General features: G+C 42.6%; 1 protein-coding gene across 6 annotated transcripts in view; it reads left to right on the top strand.

Annotated features, from left to right (window-relative positions):
- The window catches only part of add3a (adducin 3 (gamma) a), a 133,046-nt gene that overhangs the window by 74,511 nt on the left and 37,776 nt on the right, over nt 1-20,759 (top strand). For 5 of the 6 annotated variants that reach the window (XM_034110759.2, XM_034110690.2, XM_034110544.1 and 2 more), the window contains one exon: nt 13,028-13,272. In XM_034110759.2, coding sequence (XP_033966650.1) covers nt 13,078-13,272 — 195 coding nt within the window. In that variant the 5' untranslated portion in view covers nt 13,028-13,077. Of the gene's footprint in view, nt 1-6,851; nt 7,238-13,027; nt 13,273-20,759 lie in introns of those variants that run through there. The other variant, XM_034110614.1, reaches the window with a different exon arrangement.

Below are 20,759 nucleotides of genomic sequence, written 5' to 3' on the forward strand. Positions count from 1 at the left end.
CAATCTGACCATGTGACAAATGAAAATGGAATCAGTCCCAGTTAAAAGTGATTACTATTATTCCCATGCGGCGAAACATGTTGGGATCCTAAATGAGCATACTGACATACGGTCAAACATTGTATTCCCTAGGCGATCTTTCCTTAAAGTGCTTTTCGTTGAACTTGACCTGGAATGGCACATTTGACCGAGGTGACGACTGGGCGGTGACTTCCCATTGTCACTTCCAGGCCTCGTTGACTCTCCATCAGCAGAGGAAATGAAGTAGTAACAACACATAAAACACACTCTGCTTCCTTGCTCGCTCTCTGTCTCGACTCTTACCTTTCTACCTGAACCTTGAGGCAGAGGAAGACTTCCCCCGTTACACTCCAGTACATCCCTGTAATGGTGTGTGTGTGTGTGTGTGTGTGTGTGTGTGTGTGTGTGTGTGTGTGTGTGTGTGTGTGTGTGTGTGTGTGTGTGTGTGTGTGTGTGTGTGTGTGTGTGTGTGTGTGTGTGTGTGTGTGTGTGTGTGTGTGTGTGTGTGTGTGTGTGTGTGTGTGTGTGTGTGTGTGTGTGTGTGTGTGTGTGTGTGTGTGTGTGTGTGTGTGTGCGCTCTTTCTCCTGTGGCCCCGGCCACACGAGGACGAAAACGGCTAAACGCATAGGATTAACGCAAACGCAATCGCAAACAAGCTTCCGTCCACACGCAATAGTTATCCGGATAGTGTCTGTCCACACGAGACCGCTCCGTTTAGCTCCAACCGCTGGAGAAGCTGCAGTACATATGCAGGAGCCTCTACGTGGCGCTGTAACTTCCTCCACAAAAGCAGCAAAGAAGCATGGTTGTCATGGTTGCCCTTCTGTTTATTCTCGCGGTGGGGGCAGAGGGAACCGGGCAGAGTTTTTCGCCAGTCAACGTGTATTAAAGTTTAAATCTTCCGGACACAATTATAAAAGTGCCGGTCAAAGGTCTTCTTTGTTATTTATTGAGCTTTAAAACAAATGAATAACGACTCTATATAATATAATGATAAAATACATGGAGCCTCTCTTTTTCCTCCCTCTCTTCGGACAGCGTCAGTGTCTGTTTCATGCAGCAGCTGATCCAGTAATGAGTGACCCGGCCGACAGTAAAAATAAACATATTTATAACTAGTTTAGGGAGTTTGAGAGGTGTCTCCGTCCTGTCAGATTAGACTTCACTCGCGTTTAGGTCCATATCGAGAGAAAGATAAATAATCTGAATTCAGTGTGCAGTTTACTTTGACGCGGGGGTGAGCAGCAGAGGTGGGGAGAGGCGGGGCTATTGCCTCATCATTATCAGAAAATGATCGTATAGGGCGTACACACGGAGCCGTTGGACCCCCCAGAGCATTGCGTATGCCGTTCTATCCACCTTGGGACCCGTTATCGTTTCCGCAGTCGTTTAGTGCCGTATTCGGTCGACCTCGTGTGGCCGAACGGTCTATATGACACTAAACAGTAACTCAAACTACCGTTTCCGTCCTCGTGTGGCCGGGGCCTAAGTCACACAGTTGCTCAGACAGGGACAGCATTGTTCCCAGTGAGCGCACCAGGAAGTGAATCTGAACGCGTCTCAGTGCGTTAAACATTAGCCGCTCTCTAAATGCCTCTTTACCCCTGAAACATGGATTAGAGGCTACTTAGGGTCACTACCATACAAGTGTAAAACTAGACAGGCTGTTAAGAGCCGGATCAACAGAGAAGTGACAGCTTTACTCTGTGTGTGGATGTGTGTACAGCAGGTGATGCAATACTGGCCTTTTCTTCTGCCCTGCAGGTGTACAAAATGATCAGGAAAGGCTAAAGGCCATTTTACTGAAGAACGGATTCCTCTGACGATCATAAAGTGCGCTGACAAGAACACAAAGAGGCTCTTAACATGTTGTTTTCTTGACCTTGTTGCACTTGAGTATGACTGCTATTAAAGGAGTTTGCTGTATGCTGCTGCCAACTCATGTAAGACTTCAGGTGTTACGAGGCACCACACGATTCTCCTTAATATTGAATTATTATTATTTTATTTGTTTTGATAGTTGTGAATATAACGGGATAACACGAAAATCCATCTTGTTCATCTTCAAGTTATGCTTTTCAGATCAAACTGCAGTAGCTTGGACCAATCAGCTTCCTGTGAGAAGCTACTCACAGACACAGTAGTTAAGGTGGAGAGAACAGCACTAAAGCTACCGCCATTGACCTGATTGGTTGAGGAATACCAAGGTCATCCATCCTTTTCAGCAGTTTTAAATGTGAAAAAACCTTCTGGTGGTCCAGGTTAGAAAAAGATGCCACGCACTTAAATCATGTAAAACCGATCAGTTGTACTGGTATATTTACAATATTGCTTCAACTACTTCCTGAATCTTTTTTTATTGCATAACCAGAACCCGTAGCAACACGTCCAAACAAAAGCTTGTTTTTATTTTGAATGTCTGGGACCTTGGGTGAAAACATCCCGACCGGCTCTGTAGGCTTTCAAGTCCTGAATCTTTCCTGCAGTTTGACTCCTGATACAAACATTATCGTACATATGAACTGACAAGCTTTTACTTGGGTTACGTTGGCCGTTGTGCGGCTTTAAAACGTCCTCTGGGAATCAACTTGACCTCTGTCATGTGGGCAAATGATGTTTGAAGTAAAAGTAGTCAAAACAAGCTCTGTGAAAAAATGTCCTTACACCTTTCCTTACACCCATTAACTTATTTTCTCAAGCATTACCACATCTGTCAATTTCCCACTATGGGGTCTTGCCACCATTTTTCTGGTTCTTTGGAAAAAGCTAAGAGGTCCCAAACATTAGCTAAAGTGTTTGTACATTCCTGAACAGTTAGCGTCAGTGAACGTGCCCTATCACTCCTCTCCTGTTACCACTTGGCATTTGGTGGGAAAAGCTGACAGACGCTGATAGCAGGGCTTTGGCAGTAAATGGATACCAGCATGCAGTCCCTCAGGTCTTCCTCCCTTGTGTGTTTGCTTTATGCTTATCACAGAGGTCAAGGTGGGGATGACTTCAACAGAAATATGGGATTACTTAACGATGGTGTGCAACAGACCCGGGAATCACAAGACTTGATAACAGTTTTGAGGAGACGGCAGAGAATCAAGTGCTTTATGAGCGCGGGGTTTAGTCTGACCTTGTCTATAATGTGTCACATGACTCAACCTAAAGCAATAACAGTGATTTGGGTTTCCACAAGGTCATGATTAGCTGTCATTATGACACAAGCCTGCTGTTATCAACCGGTTGGACAGAGCTTCTTAGACACCGTCTTGTTAATGTGCCAGTTTGATGTGTTCCTTTTGCTTCTGCCCTCTTTGCACTCATGGTATTGGCAAATCAAAGTTAAGATTGTAAAACAGGTTTCGTCTCTGACAGTGGTGTGTATTCCTATCTTTGTATCCTTTATAGGTTTGGTCATTTCACATTTGTGGTTTTGTATTTCAGAATCAGCACCAGCATCCAGGAGGAGTCTTCTTTCTCTGCCAGTTTGTACTTGGCATACTCACAGCACTGCGGTTGAGATAGTGTGCAGACACAGGGCAGGCTTTAAAATGTGTTTTTGCAAATATAGAAGAACATAATATACCAATGCAAAAATGTCAGCATCAATGCAAAATCACAAATGTAGGGAAATTAATGGTCCTTCTATGGAAAAAAAAGTATTGAAAAGACACACAAGAAATATATTTGGAATCTACTATTCATTGGCATTATTCATTCGGATGTTCGTTTTAGTCGTGCTTAACTCAATGCGATCATGAAATAAGCAACTATGAAATGGAATAGTGTGCTACTTGTCACTGATATTGTACTAAAACAAGAATATAGTCAGTATGCAGATGTTGGTTCCAATCAATCAGTAATGCAGCATATTGGACTGCTCAGCCCACCTTCACTTAAATTGATCCAGCACTCAGTGAAATCTGCTTTGTCAGCACGTTTTTGGACTGAAAGTATGCCCTCGCCATTACAGATGTATTAAACTAAGTTAATGCACTAATTGCACTTATTTAAGAAAGTGCTGAAAGAAACAGTCCCCCAAAGCTACTTAACACGAATAGGGCTGTTTTCCATAACGATCGCTCATGATGACATTTCATACCATAGCAGCCCATAGCAGCCCATGTATGCAAGTCATTACCATTAGCACATTGTTGTTGTTTGTATAGAGGACGCAGTATGTGGGAAAACACATTTACAGTCAGTCATGTGGCGGCTGCAGGATGATCACTCTTGTTTGTTGGTCCAAACCAGCTTCAGCCCCCCGAGCCAACACTCTACGTAAGCACACACACGTGATGCAATTATGAAGAATCGGCCTGTTTAACAGTGGCGACAGCACCTAGCCTCTGTCTGTGGAATGTGTGTGTGTGTGTGTGTGTGTGTGTGTGTGTGTGTGTGTGTGTGTGTGTGTGTGTGTGTGTGTGTGTGTGTGTGTGTGTGTGTGTGTGTGTGTGTGTGTGTGTGTGTGTGTGTGTGTGTGTGTGTGTGTGTGTGTGTGTGTGTGTGTGTGTGTGTGTGTGTGTGTGTGTGTGTGTGTGTGTGTGTGTGTGTGTGTGTGTGTGTGTGTGTGTGTGTGTGTGTGTGTGTGTGTGTGTGTGTGTTCTTTCCTACTGTAACTCAGTATTATCAGTAGGTACAATCTCCGTCTTCTGCTGTAAATAAGATAAGCTCAAAACATTGTGTGTTGTTGTGTCTTATGTTCCTGGCAAATGCCATTGATGGCACAGACAGACAGGGTAAAGGTAATTGACTTGTTTCACAGTATAAAACATCCAAACTTGAAATAACAAATATAATCCATTTAAGAAACCCATTTACTATACATTATAATGAATTCAAATATTTATATTTTACATTTTACCCAACAAGGCTATTTACAAAAAACGTTGAAACCGTAAACAATCATTGCAATACAATAAATCAAAACGTACAAAATATATTATTTAATATTATGCACAGTCATCCTACAAATGGATTATTTAGATGAACTCAATATTTCACCAACATTATCCAGTACTGTATCCTCAGGATTGTTCCATTTGTTTTACCCTGAATGCTGATTTACACGCTGGTCTGCCTCGAGAAGCCCCCGCCCAACACTCTCCCCACTTTGTAGTACATCATAGAAAACCTCCTTTTCCACTGCTCGTTTGAACAGGTATCAGAAGCAATTAGAGATTCAGATTTTCTGTACAGTTGACGCTTTGCTTGGCGTTTGTTTCCAAAGTGTTGTTACAGTTATCAAAGAGGCTTAACAAAAACGTCTTATCTTCTAAGCTACCATGTGATGGCAATAAACGTAGTCTGCTTTATTACCCCTCTCCCGACTGAAAACCTTTGGCATCAACTACTGTATTCTCGCATTAATGGGAAGTTCAGATTTTATGACAGGCGTTCATGCCAAGTGAGATAATGACACAATACAAAAAGTTAAAGAATAATCTCAGTTGAACCAACAGTTTGTCGAAACACATTTTGATATTATTATATTATTTAAATGAAAGTAGTTCTATGCATCTCACCTGTGTGTGTGCAACCTCTCTTTTGAATGTCACTAGTAATGAATTCACTCCGCTCAGATTTCTGGCTCTGTTGTCTGTCAGTCAGCAGGATTACGGCAGGGTCCAACGAAGAACAATTACATTTTGGGGCAACCTGAGGCATTTGGGCTGCGTTCATGTGGAGTTGGTATCACAGAAAAATGAGTTCCTGACTGGTCAAATGTGTGTGAAAGCCCCATCAAATTTGAAAAACAACTCGAAAAAAAGATTTCAAAGTTATTTTTGTTCTTCTGAGCAAAGAAAACTCATCTTCACTGTAGCGTCCTTGTTGTTTCCTCATAATATTTTAAAGCTCATGAACACATCAGGTCAGAATAAATCTTACTTAGTCGGGAAATAGGACCTTATAGGATGTGGAGCATGTAAACAGGAACCACACAGACACAGCAGACCAGCAAAGAGTAAAGAGAAGTGATTGAGCAACAGACAAGATATTAGAAAACTGTAGCTGATATTTGATCATAACATTCTCATTTGTGTACCATGTCTCAATAACAACACAGCAAGAACAATGAACAAAATATGTTTTCAGTGGTCTGACTTATTTTTTGTAAGGCGCCATTTCGGAATGCACTGTAAAAAAAGCCAGATTGAAGTTGGTTATTAGTTCCAGCTTTGGTGAAATGCAATCAAATGTAACACATCAACAGAAACATGGATGCCAGGCTTATAACAGAGTTTGTCTTTAAGCAAGACACTGAATCACTAACAGCTGTGATGTGATTTACACTGACCTCTGACCTTGCATTGTTAAACTGTGACATTTTAATTTTGACAAAATAAACCCTCTGGCTTTATGTGTGTGTGTTTCAGTGCACAGATAACATTCATTCTGAAGGGGCTGGAAAGGCCATGCAGTGTTGGCTGTGGCAGGTTGGGTGGCTGTAGTTATCCTCCTGCCAGCCGGACCCATAAACACTGACCTTTAGTACAGTCGCCTGAGGGGTGGGGGTAAGCAGGGGGTGTGAATGGGGGACAGAAAGGGAGGGAAAGAGTCGGAGGGAGAAGATTGTGGAATGTGGGAGAGAGAGCAGAAAGTGAATGGATCAAAGAGAAAAAGAAAGAGGCAAGAAAAAAAGATGACTAGACTCATAGAGAGAGAGAGAGCGAGGGAGGAGGAGGAGGTGTGATTAGTGTGTGTGTGAGTCTGAGCTCTGATTGGTCTAGCAGCCTGTATGTGTGTGTGTTTGCCTCAATGTGTGTGTGTGCTTCTAGCCAGTGGGCGGGGGATTAAGCCCGCGTCACGTGGTCTCTTCAGCTTCTTTTCCACACAAACACACACCCTCATTTGCAGAGGGCACACCGATACACATACCTCTCACAGTCTCACTCACAGCTGTTGATACTTCTCTCTCTGCTGAGTGCCGAGGAGCAGAGCCCGCAGGAATTTGGGGGAACCTGCTGTCTGCTGGCAAACATCATCTATGTGGACAATCTGAGAGGAGGACTGAATGATTTTCTAATCGGTGTCTGGCTTTTACTTTCTGGCGTTCACATCCCGCTCTTTATCCCTCTCGTCTCTCCCTGGCTTTTCTGGGACACAGTGTTGGAATTTAAGCGCAGACAGCGAGCAGCAGAGACAAACAGAGACATGTGTTTTGCCCCAGCCGCCTCCTACTACTGCCCGTTCTCCCCTATTCACTGACAAAGCAGGAAATACAAGGTTGGTTGGGCTTGGCTTATTTGTTTATGGGCTGGTGTATTGTGTCATTACACCTTGTAAGACATGTGTATCTTTTGGAATAGCTACAATATGTTCTTATTTTTACTAGAGTATTTTGAAGACTTTATCACACACCTCCAGAGTAAGGAATACAGGTATTCTTCTTTTCCCACAAGCTGCCAAAGCATGACTCCCTCTCCAACCCCTACAACTGATTTGTAGTTTTAGCGGAATTCCTTGTTAGTAAGGCTGCTTGGGCACACGCACGCACGCACACACGCACACACACACACACACACACACACACACACACACACACACACACACACACACACACACACACACACACACACACACACACACACACACACACACACCTGCACTATGAACATGTTGGCAGCCACAGTGCCTTTAGTGTGAGCACCAGAGAAGATTAGCTGTGGCTTTTATCTCTAAAGTGCCGAATAGGAGAGGTGGTGTGTGAAGAAAGGCACTCTTCTATTCTAGAGTCACGGCAGTAGTAAGTATCAGCCTTCTACATAGTTCTCTTGATAATGTTGATCATTCAGAGGGCATGCCCAAACAAAGACTCAGTGTGGTTGTTTGTCTGTTGTAATATGGTCACTAATGTTGGCGTGTTGCTTTCTCACGCCAAACTGCAACCAGCGGCTCCATGCATTGCATTTACTGACAAACACTTAGACTGCTGGCGAGTTAGGAAGGCATGTTTAGACACACCTCCTCGTGTGTGTGTGTGTGTGTGTGTGTGTGTGTGTGTGTGTGTGTGTGTGTGTGTGTGTGTGTGTGTGTGTGTGTGTGTGTGTGTGTGTGTGTGTGTGTGTGTGTGTGTGTGTGTGTGTGTGTGTGTGTGTGTGTGTGTGTGTGTGTGTGTGTGTGTGTGTGTGTGTGTGTGTGTGTGTGTGTGTGTGTGTGTGTGTGTGTGTGTGTGTGTGTGTGTGTGTGTGTGTGTGTGTGTGTGTGTGTGTGTGTGTGTGTGTGTGTGTATTGCATGTACTCACTGTGCCATTTGAAGCGTGTGTGTGTGGATATATTTAGCCAACGAACAGATTCCTTCCTGGTATTGTTGCCTTTGGGCTGGTAACATAGCCCAAAAGGCTGTTTGTCTATTTGTAGTGGAGGCCGCTCATTGAGACTCAAGCAGCCACGCTTTGAAGCTTCTCCCAGGCCAGATAAAGATATGAGGTGTGTGTGGATTAGTGTGTGATGTGGCTGGTGGACAACTTATCCAGTGTGTATGTGCTGACTGCTTGTTATATTAATCGGCATTATTGTGACTTATTTGTGTAGTAAGTTTATTGCTATTAATTTGGTCCTGTTTTTAAGGGAAGAAAATAAAAGGTCAATAGTAATGGACAGAGATATAACACACTATAGAGACGGAGAGGTGGAGCAGCAGATCCATGGTTTGGACGAAGGCTTACAGATAAGCTGGCTGTTATCAGATAAGGACGGAGAGTTGTGTGTTGACTGAGGTGCTGGCACTGCTCCAGCTCTAAATGTCAGGGAACCACAAGGCATTATGGGTGAGCACACTCACAGCTCTAATGGTAAAGATGAAGGAAGGACATGTTTATATCAATGCATCTTTCTTCTTTTTAGATCACATGACTGAGGTTTTACATATTCCTTTTTAAGTCACTCAAATGTTAATGCATGAGCTGCAGCAAGTGGGTGACTTTTCAGATGTTTTATCATATATATATATTTTTTATTATTTTTAAGTTTTTATGCAACAACTTGATTTCTTTAGCTTCTTAAATGAGAGGATTTTTTTTCCTTTTTTTCTTCGTCTTATGTGACATTTATTTGAATATGTTTTGGACACAAAGCAAAGAATCTTAATACATTAGCTCAGGTTTAAGTAACTTCAACAGCTTTTTGTTATTTTCTGGCAGTTTTTAAACCAAAATATGAACTTATTTGTAAAAAGAATAAGTAGAATGGTGGATAACTTGCAGCCCTATTAGAATATAGTTACATATACACGTCTTACAATTGATTTATTAAGCTACTTTTCAGTTTATTTAAAAGAACAACATGTGTGAGTGTTTGATAAATCTCCCTGTCTTTCATCAAGTAAGCTGTTATTAAATGAAGTAAATGTTTCTACACCATTCATTGTGTGACTTTTGGTAACCAAAAGCATTTGTATCATGGTGATTTTAAAAGCAATACTTAGTTTTATAGCACTCTTAAAGTTATTGTTTATACAGGAGACATTTTCATGGACAACTAGCCCACTGATGAAGACAGGTTTGGTCTTCAGAGCTGTGAGAGGAAGGGGAGGGTCAGTGGAGGTCAGGGGTCAGAGGTCACATTCACCTTGCCTGTGGGCAGCAGTCGCAGTCTAGCGCCCTTTAGTAAACACAGCCTGCCTCGTCTATCTGCCACAGATTAATGTAGCCTTAATCAATTACAATACAGCGATGTCATCAAATGCCATATCTCTAAAGGGCAATTGTCTCCAGTTTCCAGTCGGTCACTGAACTCAATCTAAACTACTGCAATTGTTCGGGAAGCTTCACTGTGTCTCGCTCAAGAAGTGTTTGATAGAAACACCACAGAGCATCTGTGGTGGAGCATGACATTTGAATGAAATAATTGGTGCAATAAAGCGAGGCTTAGATGTTATCCTTACTCAGATTAATTGTGCCCAAAACCAACAACGCCACTCCCCCCTCACCCTCCAGACCGTTGATCTCTCTGGACGTGACCAGACAGAGAGGTTTCAGGACGGGGACAGTGATCTATTGATCCAGAGCGATGGAGGGGGGGGGGGGGGGGGAGGCTGGACGCTCCTGCTGGGGACTGCTGGAGTTGTGTGTCTTGTGACCGAGCAGGGATAGTGTACTGGTGCATGTGTGTGACTAAAGGGAGGGGAAAGGCACTGTTTACGGGCGGTGGTGGCGAAGTCCATAGGGACTTGGCTTGGCAACTGGAAGGTCACCAGTTCAAGTCCCGGAAAGACCAAGTGCTACTGAGGTGTCCCTGAGCAAGGCACCGTTCCCCACACTGCTCCCGGGGCGCCGTACATAACACTAACACTAGGATGGGTCAAATGCAGAGAAACCGTTTCGTTACATAGTACCTGTACCACGTAATGACAATAAGTTGAATCTTCTTCTTCTTCTTACAGAACTTTTTTGGGGGGTGTAACTTTATTTTAGTGAGGCGACAGCTGTTCAGCCGGACAGAAATCCAATCATTCAGCAAATTTCAGACATGAGCTTCTACTGTCAATCACAAGGTGTAGCTGGTTGTATTGCCCCTACTTTGGGGCACTGGAGCATCTTTGAAGACGTACTGTACAAGAAAAAAAGCACTACAAGTAAAGGAATCAGAGCTGAAGCAGTGAGTAGAAAAAAAAGTGCTGAGTGACGAGCGGAGGTATAACGATTGTGTCGACTAATTGATTACTTCGGAAATTGTAAAACTATTTTCAAAGTTCATTTACTTTTCATGCAAAATGGCGAAAAGGCTGTGTTTAGCCTCTCAAATATTAATAGTTCATCCTGTTCTGTTTTTATATGTTTTAGGTTTTCTAAATATATTGGGATCTTGTACTGACAAAACAAGACACCAACCTTTGACTTTGAGAAACTGGATGGACATTTTTCACTATTTTGTACATCAAAAAATTGCCACATGAATCAATAAGGAAAATAATCTTTAGCTGCAGCCCTGATGGCAAATTGACGATGTTGCACACATTGCACAACTGAAAATAATGATCCATTGTGACTATTCCCATCTCCAACACATCATGTTGCGGTTTTGTCCTAGCCTGTTCCGTGCACCGGAGGATGAATTCAATAACAGGTTACATAACTCTTCACTCCCCAGCTGCCTTTTATTAAAGAGGATTTTTGGGCGGCTTTTATTTGCTTCCATATAAATCACAGCTTTGGTAGTGGGATCAGGTACTGAGCGAGAGGCTTCCTGTGCACTAAAAGTCACATTTTCCTCAAATGTTGTGTCTGTGATTTGTCACATCTACTGTCCTGTCTTTGGGGGAAAACCAAGACTATCTCCATAGACCGGTTTTGAGAACAATACCAGTTTAAATGACGAATGGAGCATAATGTTGGGAAAAGCAATTGGCAACCACAGTGAGCTACTTCTGAATTGCCCTTGAGCAAGGCATTGGACTCTTGACATCTCAGAATCCAGTAACACAGGAAGCAGCATTGATGAATGTATACTCATAATCTACGGAAAGGAAGTTGTGATTGTTGTTGCTAGCTTTCTTGCATATTCAAATGAGTACAAAAGTGTTTTTCACCCATTACGGAAAGTGAAAACGTGTGATCATAAGAGGAAAAAAAATCTAAAAACATTTTCTAAGAGTATGACTCTTGTATGCCCTGAGCTGTGTGTCACTACACTAATCTCAGCCATCTTTATAAGTGGCATTTGACCTGAGTGAGTAGCTTAGCGGCACGCTAACCAAATCACCTCTCCCTCCCTCCCCCTGTTTCCCCATCACATGGAGCAAAGAAAAAAGGCTATAAAGGGGAAAAGGAGTCACTACTGGCAGAGTAACCCCCACGTGTTGATCCCCTGCTGTTGACCACTTGGCTTTTGAAAGCAAAAAGCATTGGGATTCCTTTCTTAAACCCTTTCTTGCTCTCTCTCTCTCATTCCTCTGCTCTTCAAGCCAAGACACCATCTGTTAGAGCTCCCCTAAGCCCTGCCTCTCCTTAATACACCACCAGCTTATCTTTGCCGTGTTGCGAGAGAGTCTGGAAAATGCAGTTCGATATGGCCTTTATCCCTCTCTCTCTGTATGTAACCCAGGAGGTAATGCATTTGAGAAAGTGCTTGTGAAAATGGTAAAGAAAACCAGGACACTGTTGAACCAACAAATGAACCCTTTTTAGTCCAGTTGTTCTTTGGTCAAGTTCTAAAGGCATGTGTGTAGAACAGATGGGGGTTTGGTCAAAAACAACTGTACAATAATCAATTCAATCTTTGTTTTTTTTAGGATTTCCTCTGCAATATGTATTTGGTTCACAAAGTAAAATATTTAAAATACGTAACAAACATGTATTTCCTTTCACCTTTATTGGCAATTTCCCTTGGCATTACAACAAAGCACACGAGTCACTCTTGATGCTTTACTTCCTGTATCCTGCAAAATGCTTGTTTTCCTGCCAGCTGGCCTGTGATTGAACGTTGGGAGTAAACCACCTCACCAGTTAGGACCCACATGTTCAAACAAATCTGCTCCTGTCCTCCTCATGCACTTTGTTGGGCGGTGTGTCAGAGTGACCTCACTTATGACAATGTGCAGTTTGAACACGGCATGTGTATGGAACAAAACTCTTCTGTCAGGACGTTATTGGCTTTAAGGAGCAGCCCCCCCTGTCATCTGCTTGTGATATGTTGTTTTTCAGTAACTTTAATTTGCATGAGCTAGAGGTTTTCTATTCAGTTTAAAAGTAATATATTGCCTTTTCGCTATCCATTAATGAAGGCTTTGTTAGTGCGTTAGTTTTATATTTGAGAAAAAAAGGCAGCATATGATTTTAATTGTAAAAATACACATTATGAACTTTTATTGACAATATCCATGACATTAATAACGTTTCATACCACATTGTCATAAGGCTTAAGTTTGAATGCCGGTACATCCTGTTCTGTTCCCTCAACCTCTTTATGTGCTATGAAAAACTGAAACAATGTTTTTGTTATGGTTAATATAAACTTCCACTTGTCTTTTCAAATGACATGTTTTGTGGTCTGACTTTTGCACCTCTCTCTTCTCAGGTGAGCGTCAGAGCGGCGGGCACAGAGAGAGAGAGTAAGGTGACGCAGGCATGAGTGTGGAAAACCATCAGGGGGTGGTGACCACCCCACCCCCGCCCAATGGAGGGACTAAGGAGCGCTACTTTGACCGGGTCGACGTCAACGATCCGGAGTACATCAGGGCCAAGAACATGTCACCTGACCTGCGGCAGGACTTCAATGTTCTGGAGCAAAAGAAACGTGTCACACAGATCTTACAGAGCCCCGTAAGTGTTGACTAAGTTTTAAAATGGGAGTTATGCATGCGGTGCTTACTGGAGGGGAAATTGTCCAGAGGAAAACAACAATTGACAGACTTCAACTTTCTCAAATGATTGGTGTAGAAGACAGTATAATGCTATCAGCCAAAGCAACGAAAGGTGCTTTTTCACTTGTTCTTTACATTGCAAAGAGCATAGAGTCCTGAAAGGTCGATGGATCCAGATTTCTTTGGTAAACAGTTTACTCTAAATGTGTGGCCTTCATCTGTAGCGTTTTGGTTTGCATTTGTAGACTGATTTGGCCTGACATTGGCCTCAAGGCAATCCTCAAACCGTTCAGCTATCGGCTATCGACAATTAAGGCGGACTTCCTGTTGCCAGTAGGTTTTTCTGTGACTGAATCAATATTGGCGTGTAAAGTCGTCAGGCCCGAACCCTTATCATGCTTGTAAGATCTTGGGTCAATTGGACTTTGTACAATTTTAAAAGGAAGTCAGACGGCGGACCCATCGAAGGTGTAACCCACCTGTGTCTCAATGTATGCTGCAATAGGCTCGACCCCACCACAAAACAATTTAATCAAGAAATATAACCAAAAGGAGACGAAACTACAACTTCCCGTTTTTTCTTTTTGTCAGTTATTATTCCCCAATACATTGATTTCTAAAGAGTTACAGTAATTTACATAACCTGTGCTTGCGTTGATGTTGTGACTCTAGCCACAGAATCACAGTATCACAGTAATATATCTAGCAGCTACCACACCGCTGTTCAGCCGTACTGCTGCAGCTTTCCAAAGGCCCTCCATTCCAGCCGCTCTGATGTTCGGTCAGGTTTTGCTGAGGTAAACAATCCTGTGAGCCCAGGGCATATTTCAGCCAACAAGCATCATGTTGTGGTTTAATGTTCTTTACCTGGAGGTCTGGACTCTTGCTCTACTACATAAGATGCTGTAGGAGGTACAGTTAGAGGATTGAACCCATTTGGGACCACACATAGATGCTTAGGCACTCACGGCATTGTGGAGTTATCGGATATTGTGGTTGTAGTAGTTTTGAAGTTGGCTACAACCTCTGCTGAGATCAGAACGGGATTAAAAACAGGGAGCAGTACAGAGAGCACACGCTACAGCAACACAAAACCATAAATGACATACTGTAGCCAGACTTCACAGATAGACACATTAATGTCATCGTTGTTTTGCATTATTTAATGCGTTTCAGATCAGTTTTTTTTAACCTCAAATTCTTTTACATCTTTGTCATGAATGCAACTCTGTTAGTAATAGTTTAAACACACTCTGATCATTTACCCATACACAAAGTCAAGCTCAGTAATAGCTATTGTCCTATCTTGCGGTTTGGATTGTGTCCTTTGAACAGTTGCATCACCATGTGTTAAGATTTCACAACAACTCCCCCGGCATTCAGTTCAGCGTACGCAGTATTAGGAATATTTACTCTGCACTATTTACTCAAGGCTAGTCGCTGACTGAAGTGCTCCTCACTGTTAACAGAGGCATCTGTGTGTATGTGTCTGTATGCATGTGTACTTTGAAACACTTTAAAGGGACTAATGCACTTTGAAGGTTTTAGATTCAGCAGGGACACAGCAGATTTATGGTGAGGTTGAAGTTAGGTAACGAACAAAGCAAGACATTGCATTGGCAATTAATGTCATGAATGAATATCCCTCACAAGTAGAGTAAAGTAAGCCTTGAAGTGTGTGTGATGGCTGCCTTGGTTTGGCCCATTTCTTTTTAAGCTTTAAATGTGATCCTCATTCTGCACGTGCCCAGTGTTGTTTTCTTGGCACGCAGCATCTTTTGGCAGATGTCTGGGATGGTGCTGCTGATGCAAGTTACCACTTGATATTCTGTCAAAATGTCTATGTATGTGATCGTGGTCCACAAGTGCAGTTAAGCGTGATTACATTAGAAAGTACATTACGAGGGCCAGGCAGACAGTGGGTTGCACCACACTTTTGAGTAGCAAACCATCACTGTTTATTTGTCACCATGTCTGTCTGGCACAGCTGACTCTAGTCCGTCCTTATGGTTCAATTCCTCATGTTGAGTTGGTAAAGGCGGTCAGTGAGAGAGCTTTCTGACCAGCACCTGACAACACCATAGCAATGGCCACAGTGATCTATCAAAGATGTCATTCATTTGTATTGCAAGCATATCTGTGTATATCACGCCTCTGTCAAATGTATTAATATTTTTATTTTATATAAAAAAATCAGGATTTATGGAGACCGGAACAAAAAAACTTGAAAATTGGACTTACATGAATCAGCTGCCCAGAAATAAGACTTGTGCCCTTAAGTAGCCAATCAAATAAAGGTTTCTGCATTAAATGTACACTGTTCTTTTCCTGTTTGTCGATCACCAGTGATAACTGTTGCTGTCCCTATAGACTTCATAAGATACCCAGGCCCATGATATACCGCTACATCACACTGTGTGTGTTACACTTGCGGTCATGCAATGTTATGTACATTATTAGCGCTTGCTGTGATTTTGAATGTGTGAGCCAACCAGCTCTCAGGCAGCAGTAACAGGTGGCTCCCTGTTGGTCTCAGAGGGGTTTCCAGCCCGGACATCAGGACAGTTGGCCTCACAGCGCTGGTTTACTCTTATTCAACAACAATAACAATAACAAGTGTGTGAACAGCTGGAGGTGCACACGTGTTGCCTCTCTCTCTCTTTCTCCCATCATCTTCATTTCACTCTTCATCTCCCTCAGTCCCAAATTCAGCTACAACAACAATGTCAACAGCTGTGTGTCAACACATGGCGCCTCTCTCATAGTCTCCCTCTCCTCTCCTCTCTCTCTTTCTCTGTTTGTTTTGAATGCAGTGTTATGGGACTAGTGGTGGCTCCAGATTACATGTTACTAGCGCTCAGATGGCTGGTTGTATTTTAAGACAGACCAATATAGACCAAGCTGGAATGAATCGACTCAGCTGACTGCAGCCACCAGCCTCTTTCGAAAGCATTGTTTACCTTTTAGAAGTCAAAGGCTACAGCTGGATCTTGAACCCTTCTACGTCCCTTAGTGTCACAGCAGATAGTGTGGACACTGAAAGAAATACTGAAAGGTTTTGGATGTTTAAAAAAAAAAAAGGAAGTGAATTGATAATTCCTTTAAACAAACAGTCGACCATTATTTCCCCCTTACTGAACTTTGGGTCAATTCATGGTTGAATCTGCTTAAGTGTACTTGACTTCATTGGTTGCTATGGGGAAGGAAAAGAGAAGAGAAGGATTATTCAGATGTGTTTTGGTGGTAATGGCGGTTAACATAATGGTTGTTTTGTATCAAGGGTTGATATTTGCCTGGAGGTTGTTCGTGAGGCACACAGCATGTCCAGAAGTAGATTGGACAAAGATTGCAGCTGCAAATCCAAGTCTCATGATGGCAAATCATCATATTGACTTTTTTGTTTAAAATTCTGCCGTTAAGCTTCTCTTTGTGCTGGGAACTAGGTTGCTGTGACACAAAAGGTCAAAAGCCCTCAGAGGCTTGAAATTAGATCAGATGAAATTGAATTTGAGTTATGCTGCGTCTATTTTCTGCATCTCTGCTCATCTTGCTTTGTCCCTTGCTGTTGGTTGTTCCTCTCTTCTGCACTTCTTGTGGCACAGTTTGTACATCAGCCACAGAAATCACTTACTGAGGCCAAGTGGTACATTTACGCAGCCTCATTTGCACCAGTCTGGTGGTTTTCGGAGGAAGTGCAACATTTCCTACTCTTCCCCCTCACTTTCCAGAAAACAAGTGGGTATTGATGGTGCTCTGGCGGGTCCCGCCGAGAACCCCCTCATGTGAGGTAAATGTCACGGTTGCGCTCCATTACGTTTCCCCTTTCCTTTTCAAGTCCTCAAAGTCTCACTTGATAGAACATTAGTGGTTGAACTGACTCCAGAGACTCTTTTTAAAACCACCGCCTCACCTCTCCTCTCCATGTCTCGACGGCTGTGTTTCAGTTTTGGCATTTCACGACATGACTTGGGTGCTGAACTTAGCAACACCTCCAGCAGTTGGGCAATGCTCTCAGGATTAGAGGGTAACATATTGAAATGTTTCTAAGTCCACTTTAGCTCATGTGCAACCTCAAAAGGGAAGGTCAAACATCCCTCTGGAGCTTCGTGGTAAGCTTTCTATGAGTTTCCTCATCTGGCAACCGGAATCACGTTTTTTTTAATTCAAAATCTGATATAGATGTTTTATATATTATATTATTAGGTATAACAAATGTAGTTTTTGCTTAATGAAACTATTTTCAAATGTGTTGATCCAAATGCCAGATTGGTATCAGTGATAACACTCGCCTGTATCGCCCGTGACGTAACAAATCCCCATTAAATACAACTTCCTTGTTTCTGCTGTCAGTCACACTTGTTGAGTCACGACCAGCCATTGATCTTGTTTTTAGTGCAACAGCAATCCCCTGCTTGCCATAAAAAAACCATACAATTAAGTTCAGTGAAGTAAAAAAGAGCAGTCCTATTCAAATGGTGCATGGTATCAGCCATTATACCAAGTTGATGTACCTGGGAGAAAAACAGTTGGATTGGTGCATCTCTAATGTCATGAATTGACTTTAGATGAATCCACACATAAAAACAGTGTCATCTTTTATATATCGGTACATTGTATCGCCAATTTCACAAATGTGATTTGTGTTAATTATCCCCTCTACTTAAATGTTGCCGCAATTTCTGCCGGGGTGAACAAGTTCATCCCTCAGGAAAAAGAGCTTTGATTTTATACAGTAGGGAGCCGATGCAGCTGGAGAGGGGGACCCATTTCACTGACGCACACTCTAAGGTTAGGTGGGGGGAAATCAATAGCATTGGCAAGCATACAGGCAGGCACTCTCTTACTTTGTAACCCTGTCACGTTGGCGGCTTCACATAACTCCTTTGTGCTGACATAACTGGGGAGGTTATGTCTGAAATGACAGGCTTCACCTTGTGTGTGTGTCTAAAAGCTTTGAAGACAATGTTAGTGTGCCTTATATCTATCTTTGCATGTATTTCATGGCAGATACAATATGTTTATTAGACTCTGAGGTTACTCCTTACATTTAGTTTATTCTGCCAGTTGACAATAATGCAATTTGAGACCTGAAAATATGCAGGTCACTATGATCTTTCAGGTGAACTATGATGCATTTTGTAGGAGTGAAAAGTATTACTAAGCTGCTACCGTAAATGACCCAAAACAGTAACTGATATCATCATCATCATCATCTTTATTTAAAGAGACTCTTGGTCCATTATTACAAAACATACAACACTCAAATACAAACTAAAAAAAGGCAGCCATACCAATGTTTCCACAGAGGTGACTGGTATCGTACAGCACTGAGACACGGATTTGAAAGCAGCATAATGACAGAGTTATGAGAAACATTCAATCGACAGATGAATTTGTACATCAGACCTCTCAAAAGAGCATGGAACGTGTTGACTCGTGCATTACAGAACATTTCACTTGCACTGCACCACCTTGGTTTTCTAAGCAGTATACGCAAACAGTCATTATATGCAACCTGGAGCTTCCGGAGGCTCGCCTTCTTATACTTGACCCACAAGGGGGCAGTATAGAGAGGAGTGCAATAAGCTCTAAAGAGGTTCACCTTAACCTTATCTGAACACCAAGACAATTTTCTAGCCGACATGTTGGCTTGTATATATAAGACACGCCGCTGTCTATACATGTCATCATCATCATCAGCCATTTCATCTGTGATGATGTGTCCCAGATACTTCGTGTTACAGCAAACAGACAGCATCTGTCCTGACAGATAGAATGTTGGAAAACAAAGGTTCTTATCCCCTTTTGCTCTACAGATCATTACAGCGCTCTTCTTAGCATTATATTTAACGTCAAATTTGACTCCGTAATCAGAACAAACATTTAGCAACTGTTGAAAACCAGCACTGCTAGGAGAAACAATTGCCAGATCATCGGCATACATAAGATGGTTTACAATCACATTACCAATCACACACCCTGTTTTACAGACACTTAAATCATCTGATAGATCATTCATATAGATATTAAAAAGGCATGGTGAGAGGAGCCCCCCCTGGCGGACTCCATTACCAACACCAAATGGCGCCGAGACTGCATTCCCCCATTTGATCCGCATGCTCTGGTTGGCATACCAATAAGCCAGGATCCTAATTATACTGTTGGGCACACCTCTTTGTCTCAATTTTAAAAACAGTTTATGATGGTTAACTCGGTCAAAAGCCTTAGAGGCATCAATGAAACCAATCAGAACAGTGGAATTCTGTCTTCTATATGTTTCTACCATTTCCTTCAAAGCATAGATGCATAGCTCAGTACCATGCTTAGCCTTGAAGCCAAACTGGTTATCTGAGGTACATAAATAAGAACATAGTCTATCCAACAAAATTCTTTCCAGGACTTTGGATAACACACTGGCCAGAGCAATTGGTCTATAGTTATCCAAGCTCCCTACCTTGCCTGCTTTGTCCTTAATGACAGGGACCAAGGTAACCGTCAACATGGAGTCTGGCAACATACCATGAGTCATGAGGCCGGTAAAACAAATGGCAAGAAGAACTGCAACCTTCGGGCTTGCCAGTTTAAGGTGCTCTGCAGTGATTCGGTCAGAGCCGCATGCTTTGTTATCAGCTAGCTGCTCAATTGCTCGATAAACCTCTCCAGCTGTGATTCCCACTGTGTCACTTTTCACAACACTACCAACTTTGTAGGGGTCACTTTTAACACAATTAAGTATAGTAGAGTAATGTTGCCTCCACAACTAGGCTATGTTATCGGCTCCAGATACTCCCTCTATGGTACACGGTAATGACGTACTGGCCCTGTTCAGAGCTCTCACCTCCTTCCAGAAGCCAGTCACATCATTATGAAGGAGCTTTTCAGCCATCGAGTCCGCTCTCAATGTTTCTGTGTGTTTGTTGACATAACGAACAGCATATTTATATCTAGCATGTGTACGCTTTTTGAGATCCAGGACAGGCCCCTCTCTGGGCCTTCCTGCCTGGACCCAGGCCCCAAAAGCATTCTTGGCTTCAGCGTATTGATCAGCCACATGTTTATTCCACCCTGGCTTGACGTTGTGTCTCTTCCTAGAGTAGGTACAGCACGGTATACTGGCCTCCCACACAGCTCCCACAATACAATCATACATGTTACAGAGGTCTTCACGGTGAGAGCTTTCATTACAACCCACATCAACACACAGAGTTGCCACTTTGGGTAGATATACATCACTTAATAGGACATCAGTTCTCCCATAGTACAATAGCCTATCCTCATTTGTGAGCTTGGACCAGTCCACTTTAGTGGTACAGGCATGTTTAGCCTCCTGAGACATCTCAGGGAGACTATCACAATCTAGTGACATTATAAAAGGAATGTGATCTGACATTGATGCCTCATACACAATCTCAATTGATCTTACAATGTCATGGGCATTAGCAGTGC

This window comes from Pseudochaenichthys georgianus, chromosome 1 (genome assembly GCF_902827115.2).
Source record: "Pseudochaenichthys georgianus chromosome 1, fPseGeo1.2, whole genome shotgun sequence".
NCBI lineage: Eukaryota > Metazoa > Chordata > Actinopteri > Perciformes > Channichthyidae > Pseudochaenichthys > Pseudochaenichthys georgianus.